At 40.2% G+C, this 25572-nt stretch overlaps 2 protein-coding genes across 12 annotated transcripts in view; both read right to left on the reverse strand.

Moving 5' to 3' along the window:
• Positions 1-3177, reverse strand: part of map2 (microtubule-associated protein 2) — a 73074-nt gene extending 69897 nt beyond the window's left edge. For 3 of the 8 annotated variants that reach the window (XM_069533520.1, XM_069533519.1, XM_069533518.1), the window contains exon 1: positions 3052-3173. The gene's annotated coding sequence lies outside the window, so the exon portion shown is untranslated. Of the gene's footprint in view, positions 1-3051 lie in introns of all 8 variants that reach the window. The other 5 variants (XM_069533516.1, XM_069533514.1, XM_069533512.1 and 2 more) reach the window with 4 other exon arrangements.
• Positions 3178-5386: 2209 nt separating this feature from the next.
• On the reverse strand, positions 5387-25282 carry kansl1l (KAT8 regulatory NSL complex subunit 1-like). Of its 4 annotated transcripts, XM_069533527.1 has the most exons (17): positions 25049-25282; positions 22980-23916; positions 22760-22901; positions 18751-18901; positions 17709-17861; positions 16729-16832; positions 15707-15878; positions 13438-13600; positions 13145-13276; positions 11092-11238; positions 10844-10944; positions 9983-10095; positions 9626-9698; positions 9428-9540; positions 8246-8366; positions 6291-6513; positions 5387-5847 (listed from the first exon to the last, which is right to left on the reverse strand). In XM_069533527.1, the coding sequence occupies exons 2-16, from the start codon at positions 23851-23853 to the stop codon at positions 6292-6294; spliced, it is 2781 nt and encodes a 926-aa protein (XP_069389628.1). In that variant the 5' UTR covers positions 23854-23916; positions 25049-25282; the 3' UTR covers positions 5387-5847; position 6291. The 4 variants fall into 4 exon arrangements, with proteins under 4 accessions (XP_069389628.1, XP_069389627.1, XP_069389625.1 ...); XM_069533526.1 differs by having other exon boundaries at positions 18751-18898; positions 22760-23916; positions 25049-25281; XM_069533524.1 differs by having other exon boundaries at positions 22760-23916; positions 25049-25281.
• Positions 25283-25572: the final 290 nt, after the last annotated feature.

The following is a 25572-nucleotide window of genomic DNA, read 5'->3' on the forward strand; positions in this document are numbered from 1 at the left end:
CTAATGGAGCTGGCACCTCAGCCAGGAGCGCTTTCTCGGAAGGCCGATCATACTAAAGCAAATGACACCATCAATTAATCCTTTACATTTCCATAATTTTAATTTTAGTACGTATCTTTCTGGGGGTCTTAAAGGACAGTCCTTTACTGCCTGGGTCTTACATTTTCTTTTGTATCTATTCAAACCTGCCAATTTTCACAGCATTCTACTCATAAATGTAATTACTGTGACAGGAATACAGTGACACAGCATTCCCGTACAGCAGTAGATGTCCATAAGGGCAAGCAACACATGTTAGACAACAAATCCCCAGTTTAACCTAATTATCTAAATGATCTTATCATGAGCTGGAAACAGGGACAAGTGTTGCATATGTAACCCAAAAATATCTCCACTGTCTCCATGAGATCATCAGCACAGTGGACACCTGTAACAGACAACACAGGTATGTTCACCTGTGCGTCGTCTTCCTCGTCTCTTTGTGCGGATGCCATGTCTTTTTTCCACATGTCACTGATGTTTGTGATTAAAATAGCATCCTAAGGAATGTCATTACAACAATAAGAGGTGGTAAATGTTCAGAATTTCCATAAAAAGTTTTAAAAACAACAAGTCAACTGTTTTAAGTAGTAAATGTTTTCGTCTTCAGTCAAATGAAACATTTAATGATGTGTTTTACCGATTTGACAGAGCCATTAACACTCTGCGTTTTAATCTCTTTATTTCTTTCTGTGTGAGTCAACCCTGCAGGTGGTCTAACATGCTGCCACCACCACGTTCCAGACTGGCACTAAGATGAGTCCACAAATTCCTCAACACTAGCCTCCCTTCATTGGGCAGATAAATACTCAAATTTAAGGTTTTGCTTTTTTAAGAAATGTATGTTTTTACACAGTTTTTCTTTTCAAAGCTGCTCTGACCCATTCTGCTTTCAGGCTCCCTCATTCTTTTAAGTGAAAACCAAAGGGAGAGTTTCCATTTTGATATGCTCACCACAAGGTTTCCTCATGTCTTTTGATTCATCTTTTATTTTCAACTTTCTTTTTTTATAAACATGTATTTAATTGTTCTATTATGTAAATCCATACTCCATACTGAACAATAAAGTTTAAATGTACCCTGGGATGATTATCAGACCTTGCATCCCAAACTAAAAACCCCAGATTTCCTGGGAAGACATTTCATTAATTCACAAAAACTCAACATGTCTTTTGTCACTACGTCACTATTGTGACTGCTCACATTCGAATGAAAGTCTTTTAATCCAACCTGTCAGCTGAATCAACCGCACACAACACAGACGTAATTCATTAGCTCTGAAACAGTATAGATCACAAATGCAGACATCTGCACTTTCAGCTGATGTCTCTTCCCCTGATGAATATTTAATGACTATTCACTTACTATCAAATTAGTTCTGTAAATCAGCCTGTAATTTCTACTGTGCACCGCCATGAGGAGTTTAGGGATGAATCTCTAAATGAGTACTTCTGTTTATCTCTGATAGAAACCAGGCACATCATGGTAGTGGTCCACTTTCCCTTTATTAAAAACAGAAATACAACCAGCAAACTGAGCCTATAGCTTGTTATTTTTATCATCTAGTATTCAGCAATAGAATGATGAATCATTTTTGTGCACTTAAATGCATACAATCAGAGCGTCAGACAGATATATGCCAATTTGAATGTACTTTAGGGGCTGCAAATAATAGCATACTGCTTATTATTTAATAAAAAAATAGCTTAAAAAAACATGGTAATAGGTAGATTATAGAGATTTTCAGTTTACAGCGCAGGAGATACACGATCTATGTTCTCTTACATTCGGGTTAGTAGTCGAAGGGTTGTGTCCAAAAAAGCAGAAAGCAGACATAAGTGATATAACAGAAACCAATAGATGACCAACCTACACCTCCAGAAACACCAGCCTACTCCCTCAGCAAGGAGGAGCTCCCAGCAGCCAGTCTGACCGTCCATGACTCAATGCATCCCAGCCTCATTCTGAATTCATCAGGCGTTTAAATGTACATGCACACTGGAGCAAGTGAACTTGACAGAGGGGAATCAATAGCCAGCTCTATGTATGTAAATGAGATTTGGCTGAAGCTTGCATGTGCTGTTTACCTCTATCATGCACAATCTCACTATTTAATGTCCATTCACTGAAGGAGGTGTGACAGAAGACTCCTTCAGCTGCATTTGCTGTGTTTGATGGTGGAGGCAGGGATTCGATCAAGAGATAAGCTTTTTAACTTCATTTTTAAATGAATGAAATTAGCTCTGCCACATAAAAACACTATGGTAATGACTGGCAAAAATTAATATGAACAAATTGAGCTTTCATTAGTGTGATCAATGAGAGCAGAGCTAACATGACTCAGCACCTGTGTTTGCACCCCTCTCCTCTGTCTCACTGGGAAGATCAGAAATCACATATTATACAATCCTACAGTGGATTGCTCTCAGTGATGTCCCCACAGTAACCTCATGGTATATAGCCGTATCGAATGTGGTCATACTACAGCACTGATTGTGCACTGCCACCGCAGCAACGCAAGTTCCCGCAGTGACCGCAATAGGTGAAGGCTTTTTTTTTTTTTTTTCTGGAGCACAATGCAGACACGATCCTCTCTGCACGTCAACGAGAACAACGATTTCAGCGCGTGATTGGGTCGATACATGGATCAATCGATCCCTATCGCATATCTCAAGAGATCTGCTTTTTCTAGATCTGTTGCTCAGCTTGGGATTTCGTGCCATTCCAGAAACCGAGTCACTGAACCCTGGCTGACGACGCCGATGAGACAACGGCAACACAAACGCACAAGAACCCAGACCCAGATCTGAACAATGCGTCCTTTCTCCATCCTCACAGAGACAGAGGGGCTCCTCATCATTTCAGCTTCACTGCTCGCTCTCATGTCCGTTCAGTGTGTTCTGGAGAGACTCCCTGTGACATGCCTCTGGGGCTTTGTCTTTTATACAGATGCACTTGTATTACAGCGCTGTAGAAGAATTAAAGAAGAGTCATGTGTATTTTTTTTCTTACCTGTCCGGCGCAGCGTCTTCCAGAGCAACTCCTGGTCTGACGGTCACAGAGCGGCTCCGCAGCCTCACTTTACCGTAATGACTGGAGTAGACACACCACTACACCGTGGCTGTTCTTTCACGAGTCATCAAGGTGTCGTGGTCCACCATTTGCTAGAAACGACACACATTCAGAAAAATAAGTGGGAGATAATTACTGATTGGAAATAATTACAATTACTAGTAGTATTTACGTGAACGTTGCTAGCTTAATGAAAATGATAATTAACGTGTATCTGAAAGATTTATTATGATTTGTACTTTATTTACTGTGTAGTGTTGCATCACTGCGGTCACGTGCTCTGTAGTTAGTGAAAACCCGGTCAGCCACACTTTGAAAATGGATGCGTGTCTACTTGTGGTCTTACGGTACAGATCCCTGGACACCCACTTTCTGAATGTGTGTGAAAGAGTGAGGTGAAATATCTGTGTCACCTCTCAGGGATTTTATTCCGAGAATATTTAAGTTTTGAGTGCCATAATGAAAGAGTTGACAAATGTGTTCGTTTTTTTCTTAGAGATTCTACATTAAAATCTTCTGAAACTTGACTCGCAGACAGTGGGGGTCACAATGAAATAGAGTGATGTGAAATATAAGTGTCACCTCTAAGGGATGATTTCTAAAGAATATTTTATATGCGCAAGTTATGAGTGCCATAATAAAAAAAAGTAGCCATCTGTGCCTTTCATTTTCTCAAAAATGATTCACAATGAACAAGAGTGAGCTGAAATATCTGTCATCTCTCAAGGATTTATTTTAAAGAATATTTAATACCAGTAAGTTATGACTGACTTAATAGAAAAGTTGCCAAATTTGCCATTCATTTTCTAAGTAATCCTACAGCAAAGTCTTCTGAAATTTGACATGCAGATAGTGAAAGTCACAATGAACAAGAGTGAGCTGAAATATCTGTCACCTCTCAAGAATTGATTAAAAAAAATACCTAATATCAGTTATGAGTGCCATAATGAGCCTTATTTACCCTAGCTAACATTACAATGGTGCACTAAACATTACAAAACACATTAAATCCTGTTTTTTAATCTTACTTACCTCACGTTTGAATCCCAAAGTTTTCATTTATCCAGTGAAGTTTCTTTCACCACCTAAGGAAAGTTAACAGCTTAGAAAACGTATATTCAATATCAGGAGGAGCACTGTCACAATATTACCCACTTCAAGTTGAACAGTTGAAGTTATGAAACATGATACAAGCAGTTCTGTCACAGACTTGCTACGTTGGGTTGGTAAAGGTGTTCTTGGAGATGCAAGAGCGCCCCCTTGAGTGAAGCTACTGTAGTTACAACTATGTAGAAAAACTTACATACAACTCTTCATAGTTGTTTCCATGTATATACACACCAGTTTATGTATAGGTAGTGACCACCCTCTTTTATAGATTAACTATTTTATTTATTATATTATTTTACTTTTTGCTTGACTGACTGCTTATAAACTGACTTCTAAAGGAGCAATATGGCCCCCATGTGGCCATCAGAAGTTATTGGTTTGCCTTCAGGACCAGAGTGGAAATCTGGAGCATCAGAAAGATGAGGCAGGACAGTTTGGGCAGACCTCCTGCTGCTCTCCTTCACTTTTCATGGAGACAGTATGAGGCCTCTTGGTCACGGCACCTGAAGAGAGAAGCAACTGGCCAAAGTGAAAGCGACCTTACTGCTATTTGTGTCCGAGTTCTCGAGAAGAAGTAGGGAGAAGAACATTTGAGTTTGTACATGATGGCACATTTTAAGTATCCAGACCACACAAGTATTTTTCACACCCAGAATGAGAGAAATGCTTTTTTTGTAACATTGTTAATGAGAGGATGTGACAAGGAACCATATAATTACAATCTGTAAATTCATGACTTCTAATTCTGATCACCCAGACTCTCATCCCCACAGTGAAACCACTGACACACATACATGGCAGATGAAAGGACGACCTTAGCCACCATCTGTCCATTAGGCCTCCTGGTAAGAGGTTATGCATATGGGATCAAACAATGAGCTGCTTCACTGGGACTATGGCCTTAAAAAGCTATGACCTCCATTAACTTTATAAATATGGAGGCTACAGCTACAGTTAATCATTGAAATCAGTGAAAAGTTGTAGACATATTTCATATGACTGAAACAAAACCTATATGCTTTACCTGTCCATTTTTTAGTTTTATCGATTAGCTGAAATCCACATTTCCATATACTCGTTGTACTTCCCAGCTATTTTTCCCACTCCGTATAAATATTCATATTAATATAAATATAATGTACTGGCAGGAAAAGTATGACATCCACTATGTTTACTCATCTTTACATTTATTAAGCAATTTTGCTTTCTTCATAAAAAGGATATATTTGATATCTCCCCACTGACCTATCGCTTTGACAAATATCAACCATGAAATGAAAAAGCTCAAGTAACTCAGGTAAAGGTTTACATATGTATATATATTTAAGTCTTTCTATACAGACTTGTTAAGACAACAGTGAAAATAAATAGCAGGTGACCACTACAAACAGTACACAAACCTGAGACTACTGATATACATTTCTTTACATTAAAACCTGAAAGTGTAGCAGGAGCTACAGTTGTCAGTTAAAACTACACGTGCCACAATATTCACAAAATAGAAGCTTTTGCTTCAGAGTATTTATCTAATGACATCAGATCACTATGCACATGGAATGTATTTAGTATCAATACTCGAGGATCCCGGGGCACATTTTCTCCTCCCATATCCAGACGTGAGGCAATCTGGAGAGGAAATATTACAAACAATCATTTAATTTACAAATTCAATACATAAGTCATATAAGTAACTGAGCTATTTAGCAACGTATGACTGAGACCCAATAATCTACAGAATGAACAAATCCTTTGTTTAATGGTTTCCACACTTGGAATTTGGATTTGGACTTGGATTTGACGAATTAAGTACTACAAAATGCAAAATACTCTCCTGTTAATATCTGACATGAAAACTACACACACACACATACACACACACACACACACACACACACACACACACACACACACACACACACACACACACACACACTCTTTCTGAGTGAAACTCCTTTTAAAATCCTCCTTTAAAAAACATACTGAATGTATGAATGAATGTAAAAAATAAAACCAGGAATCCATTATTGAACAGATAACTAACACAATATTTACAATATTTCCTGACTTACATTAAAAGGTGCCTTGAGGTGTAATGCTGAAGCTTTGTGCACCAGAGGGCAGTGTAGCACCTGAGGATTGTGCTGGGGAGAGCTGGGAGTTGGACTTTATTGATGCAGAGTGATAACCCGACTCTGACCACCCTGAGGGTTCCGTTTCTAAACTGTCACAGAGGAGGGCTTCCTCTTCATCCTCGTCCAGAAGAAACACTCGTCGTTCCCACGGTGTCTGAGGCTGCAAGAGGACAGACAGGACACGGAACTGTAACTGGCTTGTTTTTCACAACCAAGTTTAGTTTGTATTGTGGGCATTGATTGCTATAGACACAGAGATGAGAGTGTAACACATTTATCTGATATATTATTTATGCAATGGACCCCTAAAATTATGCACTAAATCATGATAATTGTTCTTCTCGTATCCATCCCTTCTCTGAATTTAGACTGTGCATGGCTCAGATGCCTGTTTTAAAATAAAAAATCTGGTGTCATGCTTCAATCAGGGTTTGTATGGGTGCATAAGAAGTGTAAAGCAGTGAAGTGGGAGGAAATTTGTGGCGTGGAGAAGGTTGATTAGGACAGTCTGGTTTAGTGTCGACTCACTCGTCCAATCAAAGCAAAAACTTGAGAGAGCACTGCAATCAGAGCATCGTCGATTCAAGAAAGGGGAGATGAGTATCTGTGTGGGCTCTCAAGAATCCTTCTGGGCCTTATAACACACACAACACTCATGGGAAGGACTACTGAATAGTCTGCAATGCATTTTAACGCAACATAGTCTTTCTAATTCTGCTCACGCACAAATAACACCATTTTATCTCGGACTGGAACGCTGCATTAAATATCTTTCAGTCCCTCGATGTTTTGGGGATGAAGTGAGAAATAATGTTGTATATAAAGCACATGAATATATCAGTCAGTTTATTTTACCTCTGGGCATGGGATAAATGTTATTCCATCTTCTAAAACTGAAAAAAGACTGAAAGGTTGAAATTCTGTGTTTGAAAGAAAAATCTAATACAAGAAAAAGGTTCTGCATGATTGAAATTCCATTTTGAAGCAACCGTGCCTCCTGCGCATGGTCATTATCAGTGGAGCAGTCTGTCAACACCGCATAATCCCAAAATGTGACCCTGTTTCAGCACAGAGTAAATAATAAGTTTAGCAAGTGCTCCTGTCTCCTGGATCCCTACTTTTATTCAGACCATCAGTTTCAAAGTTTCAAGATCAGAACTGTTGGTGAGCTCTGCCAAAAATCAATGTGTGGGTCAATCTCTGAAAAGTGGGTGTTGCAAACTCAACTGTGAAATAACAGACTGCAGCCAGAGTGCAGGTGTACGTCTGCAGGCTTTCAAAATAAAGCTTTGCCCTTTCAAAACTCAAGTTTGAATGTTTCAGAACTTCACCAATGGAAAAGAGTACTGCAGTTTTGAAGAAGAAAAACTAAAATACAAAAAAATCTCTGTGGAGATTAGATTTTTTTAAATTTTTTTTATCTTATTAAACATTATGCCAGGCTTTAAAACTTTAACCTTAAATCATTAAATCAAGATCTTTCAACCATTCATAGCCTATTTTTCCATTTCATAATATGGTATTTTTTTTATCCCAAATCTTTTTGGAATTTTGATGGTAAAGGAATAAATTGACAAATAGGATCTTTGACCCACTCTGACCCCAGACTCATTATTATATAATTTTTGTTAGGTCTGAGAAAAACGTTCTTCCCTCCAGTGTGAAACCCATTTCAGAAACCACCAGCTGGCATAGCTGTGAAAACATTGACCAAACAAAAATTACCCTGATCAAGGACAAAACTGAAGCAATTAAAGGACAGTGAAATTGTAATAAAAAACTCGTAATTCAATAAATAACTAGTGAGTTCCTGCCTCTGGATCATAATGGTCTGAAATTCAGATATTGGTTTGGTGGATTTGAGGTTTCAGCTGTGTTGCTTTTGATCTCACCAGCCACTCCTCCGAGCTCGGCTGTTCATCTGTCTCCAGCTGAGCACCACTCCACTCTGCAGAGCTCTCCTCTCCTGATGTGAACATCCCGCCCCCACCGCCTGACAGCCTGCTGCCAGATCTGGAGTGAAAAAACAAGCATACCCCATGAAACTCTGCCAAGAGATTTCTCAACATTCCACTTTCACACAGATTGTATTTACATGCACAGAGGTGAACACACTGACTCTCCAACAGCTGCACTGCAGACTCAGCAGAGTCTTTGTGAGCTCAGGATTTTCATCTGACTGTCACATGCTTCTCTTTGTTGTCATCTTGTGATTTAAGTATTAAATGCTGTGACGTTTGAGAAAGTCTAATTAATTCTCCCTCCTGATGCATGTTGTTGACGTTGCTTTTGGTGAAGTCTACAGGTCGAGCACCTTTCAGATCAGTGCAGTGTTCAAGTGCTTTACAACTGACTGCTGAGCCAAAAATAAGAGATTACAAATAAAAATACTGACAATTTAAAATCATCAAATTGATTTTAAGAGCTGTATCAATAAAATAAAGTAGTCAAATAAAATAGATAGAATAAATAAATAAAAAAGTCAACAAACAGGGATAAAGAAATAACATCAAAGACAGCTAGAATAAAATGAAACCAGGTTCCCATTCTTTTTAAAAGATCATTTTCCAGGACATATGCAGGGACATTTTCCAGGACTCCTTCCTGACAATTCAGGACACCAGTTGGTCAACTAGTTTTGCTCTTGTGCCACCGGCTTTCTTATATTTTTGATTATGTCATCAAGTAGGTGTAAGGGTGTGGTATTTTAGTTTAGTTTATGCACTGAAGTTTATATAGGCGATGTATATAAAGATTTCAGTATTTCTGGCTGCTCTCAGCACCTTAACTCAATTTGGAGCATCAAAGCTAAATCTGCCTCACCACAGCTTTGTGTCCTGCAGTGTGGAACAGCTAACTGATTTGTGCCAGAAGACCTGAAGAGCTGTGCTGGTTCATACACTTCAAGCATGTGGGACATGTATGCTGGTGCAAGAATATGAAGTGCTTTAAAAAGAATCTTAAAAAGTGGAACTTGGAAACTGACAAATATTAGGACTTTAGAACAGGTTCATATATTTCTCTGGTCCTGGTCAGTTCTGGATGTGTGTGTGTGTGTGTGTGTGTGTGTGTACCTTGTAGGACGCCTGAAGCATTTTCTCTTTCCCCATGAGGACCAGCGCAGTTTCTCTTTCTGCTCCAGAGCCACGTGCCTCTGAGCAAAGGCTTCATCGCTGAGATCCTCAACCTGCACACAACACAACGGGATGAGGATGATTTTTTTCTTCCCAAACTAAAATAAAGTGCTCATGTCCAAAGGTGTAAGACATTACCTGTCCATCCTCACTGTCCTCCTTCATCTCTGTCTCTTTCTCTCTCAGAGACTGGGTGCACAGCAGCCTCCACCTGCCGAAAGAATGAAAACAGTGTTAACTGAAACCAATAGTTTTTCCGAATCAGAGATAAACAGCCTGTAAATTTGGGGAATAAGTCCATGGAAAGACAAATATTTTTTAATTATCATGTTGATATTTATATAATCATAAAAAACTAACTAAATTTAGTAAGTACATGATTAAAGTTTTTGAAGTGGGTGAAAAATAACATCATGTGCTTCGTTTAGAAGACTTAATACAAAAGTGACTTTCAGAATTTTATGAAAATCCTTTACGAGCGGGTTTGTTCCATACCGGGGTGTGAGGATGTCTTTGTATTGCAGCTTCTCCACTTTGGTCAGTGACATGGGGATGACAATGTTGTTGATGTTGTACACGCTCTCTCCCTGGCGTTTTCGACCAGATCCCTGAAAGGAAACACTGCTGAGCTGAAGTAAGAGCGAACATGACAGTTCACACCAACGCTTCACAGACGTTCACACATTCAGTCATTCTAAAGACTTCATTACACTGACAGTCCTTGCACATTTAACAGACACAGCGATCAAGTCCAGGATCTGGGTTACACAGATTTGATCTTGTGATGTGATTCATTTGAAGTAAATATTTCATTTAATTAAATGTGCAATTTCATTTCAAGTATATAAATTCAATAACACTTAGACAATTAGAACATTTCCATCCAACATTGGACCCTGTAATTATCATCTGGACCTGGTAGGATATAATTTCATCAGTTTGTCTGATTTTAAAAATTAACTGCTGGGAACCTATTTAATTGAAAATTGGTGGAAGCGTGGGGTATGGCCTAAAGAAAACCCAATAACTTTAAGAGAGAATTTGATTTAGGGAGCAGATCCAGGTATCTTTTCCTCTTTCTTTAACCTTGTGAGATTCAGCATTCTCTAGAAATAATGTTGAGATTTCCAGGATAAAAATGTGATCTGCTGACTGCTAATATGTATGAACAGGTGACATTTGGTGCAGATATGGCTAATGACCTGGATTTTGTGTTAATTGAGTTACTATGCGGTCAATATATTTCTTTCACCAAGACTGAAGAGTTCATATTTTGCCTGTGAGTTATGACTGAGAAGTAAACAGTATTATCAATTAGAAGCTTCTGTCTACTAATGTAATCTGTAAATGATTTACTTGAGAGTCCTGCTTGTGTGAAAACTGTGTGTAGCTCTCCTCCAGCACTTCGTCTGAACTTCCCTCTGGCTCACATGACCGGTGCAGGACATCTTTATCATCTAGGCACAAACACACATCATTGATTTCAAAACTGCTGATGCATCAAAACATGTCGCTCTTCTCAAACTGAGTGACGTCAAGTGTCACAGAATGATTTACTGTTTACTTGCGATGCAGTGTGAACATACACTGCATACGTCACACACCTTCATCAAGACTGGGGCTGTGTCTCCTCTTCCTCTCCTTCTGATTGGCTCTCCTGTGTCGACCCTGAGCAGAGCCTGTCATCCTGATAGGTGACAGTCCCATAACCCTGCTTTTATGATGTCGTGCATGCTGCTTGTATTTGTGACCTATAATGACGCACACAACAAACACACACACACACACACAATACACACACACACCCCTGAGTTCATACACTACAGAAATATTCGGCCTCCCCTTCAGTTCCTCTGGGACTTTACCCTTGGGTTAAGGTTTACAAAAGCTAATCCTTAACCATTAGTGTCAGTGTTCTGGGCAGAACACCAGTAATTATTTACTTGTGCTTAATGATTTTGATTCTGATTTTGATGAACTAGATGAAAAAAAAGGACAGAGGAAGAGGTAATGAAGAAAGGAATTAATGGACTATTGCTTAAAATCCACCTTTTATATAAATGATACATTACAGGACACTGAGGAAAACTTAATCCAATCCCATTAGAACATTCTGGGTCCAACTGATCCACAAATGCTCTCTCCTCATTAGGAACAACTGAAGAAAGCTCAGAAACAAAAATAGCTTCCTTAGTGAAGTATTAATTCATTTCCCCATGTTTCTATCTCCTGCTTATTTCGATTAACTCACTCTATATTAACTATGACCAGAAAGGATAACAGGGTTGTTGCTATATGTCAGGGTATAATATTAGGAGACACGCTGTCTTCTCCTTCTTCTGCTCTTGACGGAGGAGGATAAGATCATTCAAGCTGACAGGAAATCGACAGGGTGATGGGTGAGTGATGTGTTCATCCATTCTCAGTCTCCCTCCTTTGTGTCCTTTGTTCTGATACATCAGTTTGTTTCTATTTCTTACCTCGGTAATTCACACAAAAGGGGGAAAGAAAGTACATATATAAAGATAAACAGCAGAAATCCTACAATCAACCAGTCAATGGTTGCTGTGGTTCATCAATCTCCATTGTGGACTGAAATAACAGCTGCCATAGGTGTGTAAATGCAAAAGGCAAATGATCACAAATTAGCGTCAGACAAATAAATTCTAAGACTCAAATTGACATTGATAAAATGCTGAATGATTTCATGTCAATCTACTGTTCACCTGAAAGCTCATTCAAACACAGTGGGATACCGGACATGCTAGCAACCAATTACACTGGTCGCAGCGGGAGGCTTTACAGCAGCGTCAGTGTCTTTTTACTGAAGACAAGCAAATGAGATAATTATCTTAACAGTTTATAATGATAAATTAATTTAACTAATATAATATAATATTCCCAAATGGAATGTTTATAACTTTGAAAGTAAATGTATATGGCAATTACAAATGTCTCCATGACTCCTGAGATCAGTGACAACATCAGCTACAGAAGGTTTTCAAGCGTAAAGCATTAAAGGCGAATTTTTGTGAACTCGCTCAAATCAATATCCTTGTTTTGTATAACGTGCCAGAGTTAATAAAGAATTACATTTTCTTGCATAATATCAACAACATATTTGTGTATTTTACGATGAATAAAAAAGGATAGCGCAGATAAAATAAATAATAATGGCAACTAAAATAATTAAACATAAAAAGAAAGAAAATATGTACACAGATACATGTACAGCCTAACACACAAGTTGCATATTCATACATTTTCACCTGAAAGACAAAGACAATAAAGGCTTTCTGATTTCTATGTTTCAAAATGGGAATGACCATCACTCACATAGCTAACGTCCTTCCAATATAGGGCAAGGCTTCATTCTGTTAGTTAAATAAAGACAACAAAACAGCAGGTCCACCACACCTGCCCTCCCGTCATCTTGCTTATTGGTTGACTATGACATCAACACAGCAGGTTACAGTCATGCTCTGACCCCGCTCACAGGCAACATCGAAACACACTGGATCGACAAGAGGCTGCATGTTTTCTACTGTCTTAGCGAAAATGGATCAAAACTCACAGAGTGGAGCAAAATAGAGGAAGACAGAGAGCACACAGATAAAGAGGGTATGTAATCACTGCTGGTAAAGGGCAGGATCTTACTGTTGTGCAGTGGTGTGGAGCTGCATCTCTTGAAGTGTACTGGAGTGGGCGATTGGGAATTGATAACTAATGGCCTCTGGGACCATTCTTCTCGAGCGAGGGCTCCCTGTGGGCGGTGTGCCTGAGGAGTGTCTGGGTGGAGAGTAAACAGTGTTAGGTTGGTCAAACTTACACAAATGTTCTTTGTAAAATGTCTCTGTGAAATACAAATACAATCAAGGACAACACATATGAGACTAAATTGTGAAAAAAAAAAAACCCTTCTTGCTATAATATGTTAAGTTTTCTCCTACCAAATGAAAGAGACAACACACAGTGCGGTCTGGAGCTCTTTCTCCTGGAGGTCAGAGCCGAGCTGCAGTCAGGATTAGAACAGAGGACATCGCAAGAGGAGCAACACGAATAGGAAGATGAAGGTAGTGAAGAGGAGAGTGTGGACATGGACTTCCATGGCTCCTGGAGCACAAGAAAAAAAAACAAGAGAAAGAGAAAATCATCATCACAAGGTTTTAAGGAAGGTCTCAGCTTGAGCACTTTCTTTGTCATCTGGCAATAATACGGCAGCTTGGTGCTGTTAATTATAGCAGCTGTAATCACCATCTGAAAAAACAGTGCTCAGAAAGATGTTGGATCTCAAAAGTCTCTATATTTAAATTTCACATGCAATGAGGATTATAATTTAAGATTCTACCACAAGCCCAATGGATTTGTGTTCTATTTTGTAAGACTGATTCACAGTCTTCTAGTGATAATGTGAACACATTCTATCCAATCTAATACACAGTCTGAAAGCTGCGTCATGACTTTTGTAGGCGCTTTTAAACTGTAAACTAAATATTTGCATATTTTTATGGCGATCACATTCTCTCTAGTTAACGATACAGTTTCATACAGTACTAATACAGTATCAGGTTTTAAATTGTTTCTGATAGATAGTGGTAAATGGTAAGGTTTGTTTTAGACTGAAGTTTCTCGAGAAAATATTAAAATATTGAGATTATCAACTCAGATTATGCTCTGTGATTGTGTGTTAAAGATATTGTGATGGGATTCTTTGGGAAGTTTGTCCACTATAGTCACTATAATATTATTCTTTTCCTTTTTTTTTCAGTTCGCAGGATGGAAAAAACAAAACAATGAGTTGAAGACAGAAAAGAAGCTTTTTTACAATCTAGAGTTACTTGTTCACTGTGAGTTGGTTACCAAGAACAGCCACGTGGGTTTGCATTCAGTCATTTGATCTTACGGCATTTTTATTGGTGCAGCTTTAAATAAAAACGTCACTAAAAATAAACTGCAACATATTGTATGTCTACTGGCAGTGAGAACATGGCATTATACATTAGCACCCCTGGGGCTTAATAAAGGCTGGAGCTTTCAAATAATACCACAGATTTGATTTGTTTAAATCCATCAGATATTCGTGTTTGATTCAAAGTTGGTGTGGGGCTTTAAACATGTATTCCTATTTAATTTGAGGGGCTTCTTAAGAGATATAGCACCCCTCACTGAAACAGGACAAAGAACAACTGATTTGAAGACACATTTATCATTTGTCACACAAGTGAGTAATTTCTATTAAATCCATTGACGTATATAACCTTTATATAATCCAATGCGTTCATTAGCTTTTCAACCTTTACTGTGAAACCCTGTGGTTATGTAGAGTTGGCTGGTGGTATAGTAATAAAGCATAGTGATGAGCCCTCGTCCTCAGAATAGAGAGAAAGGGGGAAAATAACAAATGCACACATTTTAGCATCTGTGCATGATCTACGCTCACTCACATTGTGAAGGGATACAAGTGGCACTAATGAATACAAACACTAGGGTATCCATGGCAAAATTGATTTGTATGAGCAGAGCAGGATTAAGATAATAATGATAATAATAGAGTGAGGAGATCTAAGGTGTAGGGGGAAGGGCTTCCCAAGTCTTAACATAAGCTGCTTTCAGACATGCACTGGACTCCGCAGTTCCACAATATTTTCTCCGGAGGAGGTGCGCGTGTGAAAGCAAATGTCCGACTTTCTTCGCCTGGCCTCCTATGATGGTGATAGGAGCTGACACTGGTGTGTGTTGTCAAGAAAATCACATGATCTCTGCAGTGGAGTTAATACTTAACTTAGGCTACTCCACCTCTTGACTGAATAATCTGGAGGATTTGTTGCTGTTGTGAACACATCTGTGCAGAGGACCTCATGCTGCGTTGTGCATGCGTAAAAGGCAAAGTGCGGGTAAACTCTGTTGCCAGTTCTCGGGATTTTATCCGCAGATCATGTCTGAATACCTTTTCATTCAATATATGTAATTTCATTCAGTTGCGTGCAATATCCTAATGTCTGTTTGTACCATTTTCATCTGTTTATTCTTGTTTTAACTTTAGATCGTTCTACATAATTAGGAAACTAACATTCGTGAGCTGGATGTAATGTAATGCACTTGTCTTGTGTACAGTTTGGATGACAATAAACTGTAATTTCTGATGGTTTGACAGTTATGTTGTTAGTAAATGTTCAGATGGACAGGCTGGGTAATGGAGGAGAATGCACACAGGCCTACCTGCGAACTGCTGGGGTTGTGTGTGTTGAAAGTGAACAGTTTGGGCTTGTGGTAGGAGACCAAAGGCCGGGTTCGGGCACAAACGCACGCATCAGCCTTGTACCGCCTTGTGGTCACCAGTCTCCTTCTCTTAGAGCTGCTGCACAGAAGAGCATCATCTCCTCTCTGACCACTGCAGGGATGAGATCAGATGAGGCCATGTAAATGTCACGGATGTGATTCAGGATGAGATCACAGGCACTAAAAGGGCAAGATTTTGAAGGTCTTGCGTCTTTTAGATGCTGTTCACAAAGAACAAGCTGAAAAAAATAACTTACTTCAAAACCTTTTTTTCCGTTGATGCATAAACAAGAGCATCTTTTTTTTATTGCATTGCTTTTATCTTCAGAGAGTTAAAAAGGCAGCAAGAAGGAGGAACATGAAGGGATGATTCAGGCCAGATGGGACCTGACTGTTTCACTGGGTTACACTACAAACAGGGAGCCTGGTCTCAGCCATGATAATCTATTCTACATCGAGGCCAAAAACAGACAGTGGATACAACTGATCAGTCGAATTATTAAGTATTATTAGCTTGTCTGATAGAAATTAAGAGCATGTCTGACCAAATCTAGTATGAATCTAAGATTCCTCTGATGAACTAGAATTGTACTCAGTAGAGCGCATACCTCGGCCAAGGGCCAAGAGTCCACTTCAATTCAAGCTGCACCCAAGTAATCACACTTATTAATCTCTACAAACACATTCTGCATGTGAATATGAATCAGCTGGTGGCTTTTTAATTGATCTGCATTCAAATGCAGATAGCAGTTAAGAGAGTTTAACCAAAATGTAAATCTTTGTATAATCTGTTTACAACAAACCAACCAACAAACAAACAGACATGGGTGAAAACATAACCTCCTTAGATTGGTGCCAAAATTCATTGTCTCTAAACACAGTGATTGTATCTTTAACACCAACTCATGATACTCAGATTATGTTGATATATGCGTAACACTCTCGTTGTGTGTGTTGTCCACCTGGTGAAGGATCTCTTGTCTTTACGGGTCTCTGCTTGTTTTGAGAGCGGTGAAAAGCTGAGAGGAGGCATCAGACTTCTGACGATCTGGCTGAGCTGGGCGCTCTGTAATGAGAGACGTCTCAAAATAAAAACATTTCACAAGTGACCAATTGAAACTTAAGTGTGACAGACAGTCCGTCGTCTAAACAGAGAGAGCAGTGACAGCGTGTGAAGGAGTCACAACACAGTTCTCTCATGTCCTTTGCTTTAAAAAGTAAGTGATTATTGAATGATCAAATGATCATAATTTTTGATTGTTTGTTACATATTAAAGATTATTCACCATATAAATTCCATTCAACTGTCTCACTGCAGAGCATGATGTGGCTGAAATCTGCTGTGGCAGCAACACGTTGATTAAGACTTTATCTGATTTTAAATGGCACTTATGAAGGGTAGATATTTGCAAACAAATATAAGCACTTTCAAAAGTACAAAAAACATTCTTAAGCATCTAAATACCATTTTCGCTCTATCTTGGCCCCAAGGATGCACAGCTGAGGTTGTGTTTAACAACCTCAGCTGTGCACAGAAATTTTTTTTTTTTTTTTAAACTTGCACTTAAGTATCTGTGTCCTCAGACAACCTCTTACTCTGAGACAGAAAGTCATTTTTACCTGTGGCAGTTTTTCAAACAAATGTCTCTGAAATTACAAAATGCCTGACAGTGATTTGTGCGTATATGTATTTCACTAAATAAAATCTATTAAAATGAACAGATTCCTATTTTAAATCTTTGTATAGCTTTTAATTCCCTTAACAATCTGTTTAGCTGAAGGATGAATGGAAATTTTCTTTTTGAGTTGATTTAAATGATGTATGAATTCAAGCATCCCATTTGCAGTTTGCAATTTAGCATAAAAAAAATGGTTTAATCTTTACTGCACAGAGATCAATATGAAAAAAAAGTGTGTGTGTGTGCTAGCTCCTCTCACCTACCTGCCTCTCTATGCTGTGTAGAAGGTGTGTGGGGCTGCAAGGTTCAGTGTCAGCATCTGACGTTGTGCAGCATAACCCTCTCACTTCCTTCAGCAGGGTCTGCTGAATCTGCCTGTCTGTCAGTGGCTGGGAGGCTGCGAGCACAACACCACCCTTAGACCCACAGAAAAACACACTCATTACTTGCCTCAAAGCTTTCAAACTCAGCCACTGAAGGTGTTAGTCTACTTTAATTAAAAAAATAACCTGACTCTTTTTGATCCCTGCAATTATTTTGCATATATCAAGTATTTATTTAACAAGGATTATTGAGGAAAAAAGAAGAGAGCTGGGCATTTTACAAGGTGAGATCTAATCTATTGATTCATTTATTATATGTTCATATTCATGTATCACTCCCCAAAGGTTTTGACAGTTTGTTCCAGAGACTGTATATAAAGATGGACAATGCAAATCCACTTCCTCCTACAACCCAGACAATAACACCAAACAAAACGAGCTGTCTGACAGTAGCCATCAGGATGGAGCTGTACCAACTGAGTCAGTCTCGGTTTTATATAGTTTGCGTTTCATCTCACATCATATCAGCAATTAAAACCAAACTAACCAGGTAGATGAAAGTTTTAACATACGTGTGATAACAACTACTTCAAATGGAACAAACCATCTTTGAGAATTTCTTTTGTGTATTATGACTTTGGTCCATGTCCAGTCCATTAACATGGAGGAGGTGGGGTTTATTGACATAAAATGTAGATAGCCACGATTGGGCGATCGAGGTCCTTCGGCTTCGTTTTTGGCGGGCTGGTATTTTGTCCATTTTTACATACAGTCTACGGTTTGTTCCAGGATCTCACTGAAAACCTAGCTAAACAAAACCCAATTTGATACAGTAAGACACCAAATCTAGACACAACTAGTTGATGATATCTTCACACAAAACTGATCTAATTAACAAAAACAGTTGCCCGTTATATCTGCCAGATGTTACATTACATCAACTGCGCTTTACTGAGGTGGATACAGTGGAGTATTGTTTTACTTTGGACGAGCGGATATGCTTGTGGAGCTCAACCAGTTGCTGTATCCTTCCCTCCAGCTCGGACAGACGCAGCTGCAGCCAGCTCCATCTGCTGCCCAGCTCCACTCTCTCTTCCAGCCATCGCCTTGCACATCTGCTGCTGCTCCTGCTGCTGCCAGGAGGGGTGGAGTGGCAGATGAGAGAAAGAGAGAGAACAGTTACACCCATGTTATAGTATTACGATATGTTTTATTTATTTTTGTCAGAGGCTTGAGATTCTGATCCAACCTCACAAGAACTGAATGTCCTTATAAAGCTTTGGAATTTGGTTATGAAGGCAGCAACAATTCAAGGATATTAAATGTGGGTCATAAAAACCCAAAAACAACCACTGAAATTCAACCACAGGAAGTGCGTGGAGAGGTTAGTATATCCCTAGTAGGATTATGTGTGTCACAACAGAGTGAGACTGAGCGACACAAAGAGAGTAAAGACCAAACAGTTTGACACATTTGTACTGCTGCAGTCAACATTCCACCTCTTTTACACAGCCATGTTGCAGTATACAGCATAAATTGTTTAGCATCCTAACACTGTTTAGAGGGAGGGCTGCATTTTGCTAAAGCACAAAAGCTTATCTAGGCCACAGAATAAAACATTGTTGATTTGTGTGGTGTGTCTATAGTGTGTTTCCATGGCACTAGCCTGTTCAGTTAACATTTAGCTTGTGTGTGTGTGTGTGTGTGTGTGTGTGTGTGTGTGTGTGTGTGTGTGTGTGTGTGTGTGTGTGTGTGTGTGTGTGTGTGTGTGTGTGTGTGTGTGTGTGTGTGTGTGTGTGGTTGGCTGACTTCTGCGGGGCAGTAGTTGCTATGGCACTGCTCTTGGACCTTGGCTCGCAAAGGGAGCGACTCCCCCCACTTCAAACACTCGGATGCAGGACAGAGAAAGGTTAGGCCGGTCAGGAAGCAGATACTCACAGACTACTTTACGATAACATTTGGTATAACAAGGTAGCTATTCTAATATTAGCCTGAAAGTAAATGACATGCCCAAAATGTTTTTGTTTGAATTAGCAAGTTCACCTGGGTGTCACATTTCCATCGCTGATGATCGGAGACAGGGCTGATAAAAACCTGTGTCTACTGCAAAGTAATTTGACCCAGTAGTGAATGATGAATTTATCAATATCCATTGCAGATAAAAGTCAGATGGTTATGGGTGTTAGTTGGTTTTGACCAGTGGAAAAGGTTATTTTCACTCAATCCTAAGCTGAGGCGATGTCTTTCCTCCACAGAAAAAGACTAGACCTGGCTGCCCTGCGGCTCTTTCCAACTCTGTAATGAGAAAATTCCAGGAATATTTGCCAAGCATTAGGCGAGTCAGGAGGAGAGGAGAGGAGAGGAGAGGAGAGTAAAGGAGAGGAAAGGAGAGGAAAGGAGAGGAAAGGAGAGGATGATTTACACCTGATAGTGTGCAAGTTCACAAGCACTCTGTATATCATAATATTTATTGTGAAGTTATGACACATACTGTATGAATGAAGTGTGAAGTCGATCAACACACTGGCTGCCCTCCACAGTGAGAAAGAATGAGTTGGCGTTGCCAAATCCCGGTGGAATCAAAGGCCAGCCCCAACAAGTAGTTCTTTAGGCTTATGAATTCCCCTCTTTGAACACTGGCTCTTGCCTTGTGTAGCGGCATTAAGGTTTTTGGGTGTGTCCCGCAGTTTAACTTTCCTTTCAAAAGACTCCCATGCAGTATATTTAAACAGACGGGAAACAGAAAATGAGCAACAGCTGTAGGTGTGAAGGACCTGCTGTCAGTGCATAAAAAGAGCGACATGGACACATGGTTTCAAACTGAAATCAAAACAATGTCTCTGTGTTACAAGTTCACAAAGGTCAACAGTTTCCACATTTTCTACAAGAGGACAACGACCTGTTCCTTCTCCAGCATGGCGATATCCTCAAGGAGGAGGAACCTGCCACAAAAACTCCCTAGGGGGAGATTTACTGATGAAGCACAGAGCATTGTTCCATAAAGGAAAAGAACATGCACAGACAAAAGGCAAGCTGACACCTCCAAAACGACTGACGCTGGCCAAATAAAAAGCCACTCATAAAACACCCCCTTTTGTTCCAGTTTTCAGACCACATAAACAGACCTAAACTGCATCTGTTCCCTGATTCAGGACAAAGCAGAAGCCTTGAAGAACTATGAAATAAATGCCACTGTATTTAAACTAGACCAGACTAGAGGCCTAAAAGAAAGGCAAAATTGGCCTGAATCCAATAACAGGATGTTACCCCACTTGTCAGAACAGTAATGACACAATGACGTCTCCGCTTTGTTGACCAGGAAGCATATTGACCTGGTAACGCAATGACGCAAGAGAGAACTAAACAGAGCATCGGCACAAATGAAGGAATTGCGAAAACATCTCTCTGCAAAAGCTGTGACAAACTTTAAAACATTTTTACAGTAAACTTGGTTATAAATAGTTATTCGATGCTATAAAAATGGGTTGAAACGTTATGATTGAATAGGATAGTTTACCCCTGACACTCCAAAAGGTTTTGTGGACTCACACACTTCACCTACACCTCCAATGGCATATGATGAGTAGATAATTAGTGAATTTTCATTTTTCGGTGAACATTTCATACCGCGGCTGCACAAAACAATCTGTGCAGATGTTTCAGGTCAAAGGCCCAAAATGACAGGACCCATTTCCTTGATTCACTTCACTTCACTTTTGAGGATGTGGTCATCAATCTTTATATACAGTCTACAGGACAAACCCAAAAAGCATCATACAGGGACTTTAAATATAGGATGGGTATTTTCTACTAGAAAGAGGAAGAGCTGAGCCATGGTGGCACAGAATGGCTGGCATGGTGCAGGGCTGCTGGCATGTCTGTGTTCCTTCCCTGCGTGTTAGGAGGGTTGGCTATTGCTGAATCCATTACAACTGCAGCATGGAGAGAAAAATGTGTCTGTGCATGGCTAAAAAAAAACATAAGACCGGGAGGACAAAACTTGTGCTTCTGACAACCACACTGTAAACTTCGCTCATGGCCAAGACAAATATGCATCCAACACTTTGGAGGAAGAGTGGACCTCATTCACTGAACAGCTGACTAATGCTGTCATCCGAATTACGTCTTTTTTTTGTCATCCCTGACATTTGTCGATGAGTGTGATTAATCACACATGATTGGGATTGACTATAATAATTATAATTTAAAACAGATGTGACTAAATATGCCCATCCTCTCAAAGTTATACCATTTTGGGACTGTTTCTGATCTGGTTTATGGTGCTTTCATTGTCCTGAACTGAAAGGTTGTCCAGTATGAGAGTCTATGTCTGTTAATTGTCCACTTGTCTTGAGTTATATCGAGGCCGATGACTCCAGCATGAACCACAGCTGGGTCTGGAAAGCCAATGCTGGAACAGAACAACAGATCTCCTGGAAGCGTGACAACAGTACAGACGCCTCTGAGCTGGTTTTATTATCTTAACAATAGCACAAGCTGTGAGAAACTTTATATCTGACGACTTGATATGCAAAACCTGCAGTTCAGGGGATTTCAACAGTCGCCTCTGTAACCAGATGGGACGGCCACATACACATTGTGGCTCCATATGACACATGCAGGTAAGAGTAACATAACACTACAATTACAAAGCAGCCCACAATTCAAGAAACAATAGACGAGATACCAGAGATTCCATGTTGTAAAAGTGAAAATGTGATAGAAGAAGTCATATTTCGGACTAAAGACCATTTAACTTAAGGAGTAAAATAAATGCCATGATCAAACTTCTATGACAAAGAAATGTTATTGTGGCTTGTTTTTCTACTATTCTCAGCCATATAAAAAAGCCTGTGGTTGGTCAGTTTCTACTATCTGCCACCCTTGCATTATGAAGAGTAATAAACACAATATCTGTAAAAGCCACCTTTTAATTATCAAAATGTATACATGCAGACAATTAAAGTTACCTCTACTTGTTGGATACTCACACACGTGATGTTGTGGTTTTTCTGAGACTCTTCTCCTCCTCTACCTCATCGTCTGAGCTGCTGCTGGCTGTGGCCTCAGAGTCCAAGGCCTCCTGCAGGCCTCGCAGCACCGCCTGGCTGAAGCGGCTCAGCTCTCTGTGCTCTGTGAAGGAAGATGATGCTGTGGACGACTCTAGCGAAGACAAGAAGAGTTTGCCACCCGCTTGTGGGGGTACTATACCAGGACGGTTGGAGTCGTTAAGTCCATCCCCACGATGAATGTGCCGGTTTAGCCCCTCCAGCTGCTGGTTGCAGTGTCGCAAAGCGTGCTCTCCGAGCAGGGCTTGCAGTCTCTTCTGCAGCCTCCAAGCTTGGCTGTGCAACTCTTCCTGCCTAGAGAGCTGCTCCTTCATGGCCTCCTCCGGCACAGCTCTGGGTACCAGCTGGTCAAAGTTCAAGCTGCCACTGCAAGACTGCTCTGAAGCTAGAGGAGCTAGAGGAGCACAGTCCACTCTGGCTGCTCTCTCCTGTGTCTGTGTCAGTGTCAGTGGGGGTGAAAAAAAAGGAGCACAGTCCTGAGAGTTAATCTCTCCAAAGAAATCTGATGGAGAAACACTGGTGAGTGTAAAGGGGGAGTGGTGCACATCACCACCATCTGGCCTACATTCATGAGCAGCACCCCGGCCATGAAGCAAACAAGCCTCTTGGCTATTGTGCTCAGGGACAGGGCCTAAAAACATGTCTGGTACACCTGGTAGGACCGAGACCACCTGATGAGAATCTCTCAGATCTTCATTGAAGGACAGGAATGTGAGGAGGGAAGCAGGGCTGGAGAGGAGCACCGACTCACACTGGCTGGCAGACGCCTCCAGATATGGGGAAAGCACAGGGTTGGCAAGGACGTTCAGGGGGCTCGCTGGCAGGCAGGGGTCCAGAGAGGGACACAAGGAGAGGTTCAGCCACATCTGGGGTCCACCGTCCTCTGTGAGCCTCATGTGAGGATCCAGCTCAGTCCTGTGCACGGCTCTCCCATTGGAGTCTCTGACAGAGGATAGGGGTGAGGAAAGGTGGATGCCATGGCCATCTTTCAGGATTTTGGTCAGGGCTGGGGCCATATTGCTTTCTGAACCACTGAGGCTTTAGACAGCCAAGACTTCACAGACTGCATCTTAAATGATCTGACAGTTCGAGAGACATTTAAGACAGTTAGACAGTTAGAAGTTCCCCAATTGATGTCTTTAAAGAACAGTTCAACATAGAAAATTGTTTTGACTGTAAAACATCTTGTTAATGTCTGAGAATCCCTAGGGACAGATAAACATTTACAGACAGGAAAACAGATACAACAGACACACCAGCTGTTGACATCAACTAACATATTGACGCACTTAAGGTAACGACAGGTCAATTTAGAAGCATTGTGAGAACTTGTTAAGCTAGCAGGTTAACTTAATTATCCCCCATGTCAGCCCCATAGTCTGTATTTAAAGATGTATGACACGTTTCTGCTTCCTCCTGTTGTAGAAAAATGAAGACAAAATATCACTGTGCTGCCAAAAAAAGGAAAAACTGGGATCAGTGGGATGATTGAAACCATCTTCCAGAAAAATTCATTTCGACAGTTTATTTTGGTCCATATCTCATCTGCTATCATGGAAGAGATGGGATTTATGTCATATCAGTATATCAAGATGATTTTGGCTTCACTTTTGGGGCGCCGTCACATTGTCCAACTTTATGGTTCAACCTTTTGTGTTGGAAACTAAGTGTGCCACGGTTTCAACACAAATTTAGTCTCGATTGTTTTAACAGAATTAAAGGAAATACGAAATGATTCTTTTCGGAGGAGGTGGAGTTCATGACCTATACTGCAGCCTGCCACCAGCCGGCGATGATGATGATTTTGGCTTCACTTTAGCGGGGCTGTCATGTCGTCCTTCTTTATATATCATTACATATAATGGTTCAACTTTTTGGTGATGAATTAAAAAAATAAATATTCCTCATAGTGTTCTTACTTTATGATTTATTTGGTGGTAACATTGGAAAAACGTTGGCAAAACGTTGGACAAACTAACCAAGTATGTACATCCTAATCAGTTAAACAGCAGTAAAAGAAATATGATACATAACAATTAGGCACCAGGTCGAAACCAAACGTGGAGAAAACAGTGCAGGAGGATCCGGGTAACAAAGTGTTCCATGCACCGTGTGGTAGTTAGTTCAAATAGAATGAAATAAATCTAAATAAACCGTGAGAGTGCCTGATATCGGACGTTCACATCAACTCCGAATGTTGTGATCACTCACCTGAGCACGAGGTGAACCGTTGACTTGTCATCTCTTATTCCTGAAGGATTTACGCCTGAATATTACGTCTTTTTCTCCTTATTTGCTCGTGATGGTCCGAAGCAGCTTGTGAAATCAGATCAGAGTAAAGACAGAGTTGTTCTGCGGTGAGATCCGATCCCCCACTGCTCTCTGTGAACTGTGAGTGAGTGTGTGTGAGTGTGTGTGTGTGTGTGTGTGAGTCCTGTTCAGTCCAACTGACACACATCTGAAGAGAGGGGGCTGGACCTCATGGTGCCTTCAAGGCCTCCGTGGAAGCTCAGACCGCAGAGCACTCGGAGAGAAAGATCCCGCCTCCCCACCGCCGTTTCAGCCCTACGTTCAAATTTCAACAAAATAAGGTTTGTTTGTTCCTGAAAACAAATTTGACTCTGGAGAGGACGACATTTCTCTACATTGAGATTTTTTTTATCAACAACACATTACAGAGACTTCAATTTCACTTGTATGGTACAATATGTCATTTTTATAAAAGTCTGACCCAC

The sequence above is a fragment of the Paralichthys olivaceus genome, chromosome 10 (assembly GCF_024713975.1).
Source record: "Paralichthys olivaceus isolate ysfri-2021 chromosome 10, ASM2471397v2, whole genome shotgun sequence".
In the NCBI taxonomy this organism is placed as follows: domain Eukaryota; kingdom Metazoa; phylum Chordata; class Actinopteri; order Pleuronectiformes; family Paralichthyidae; genus Paralichthys; species Paralichthys olivaceus.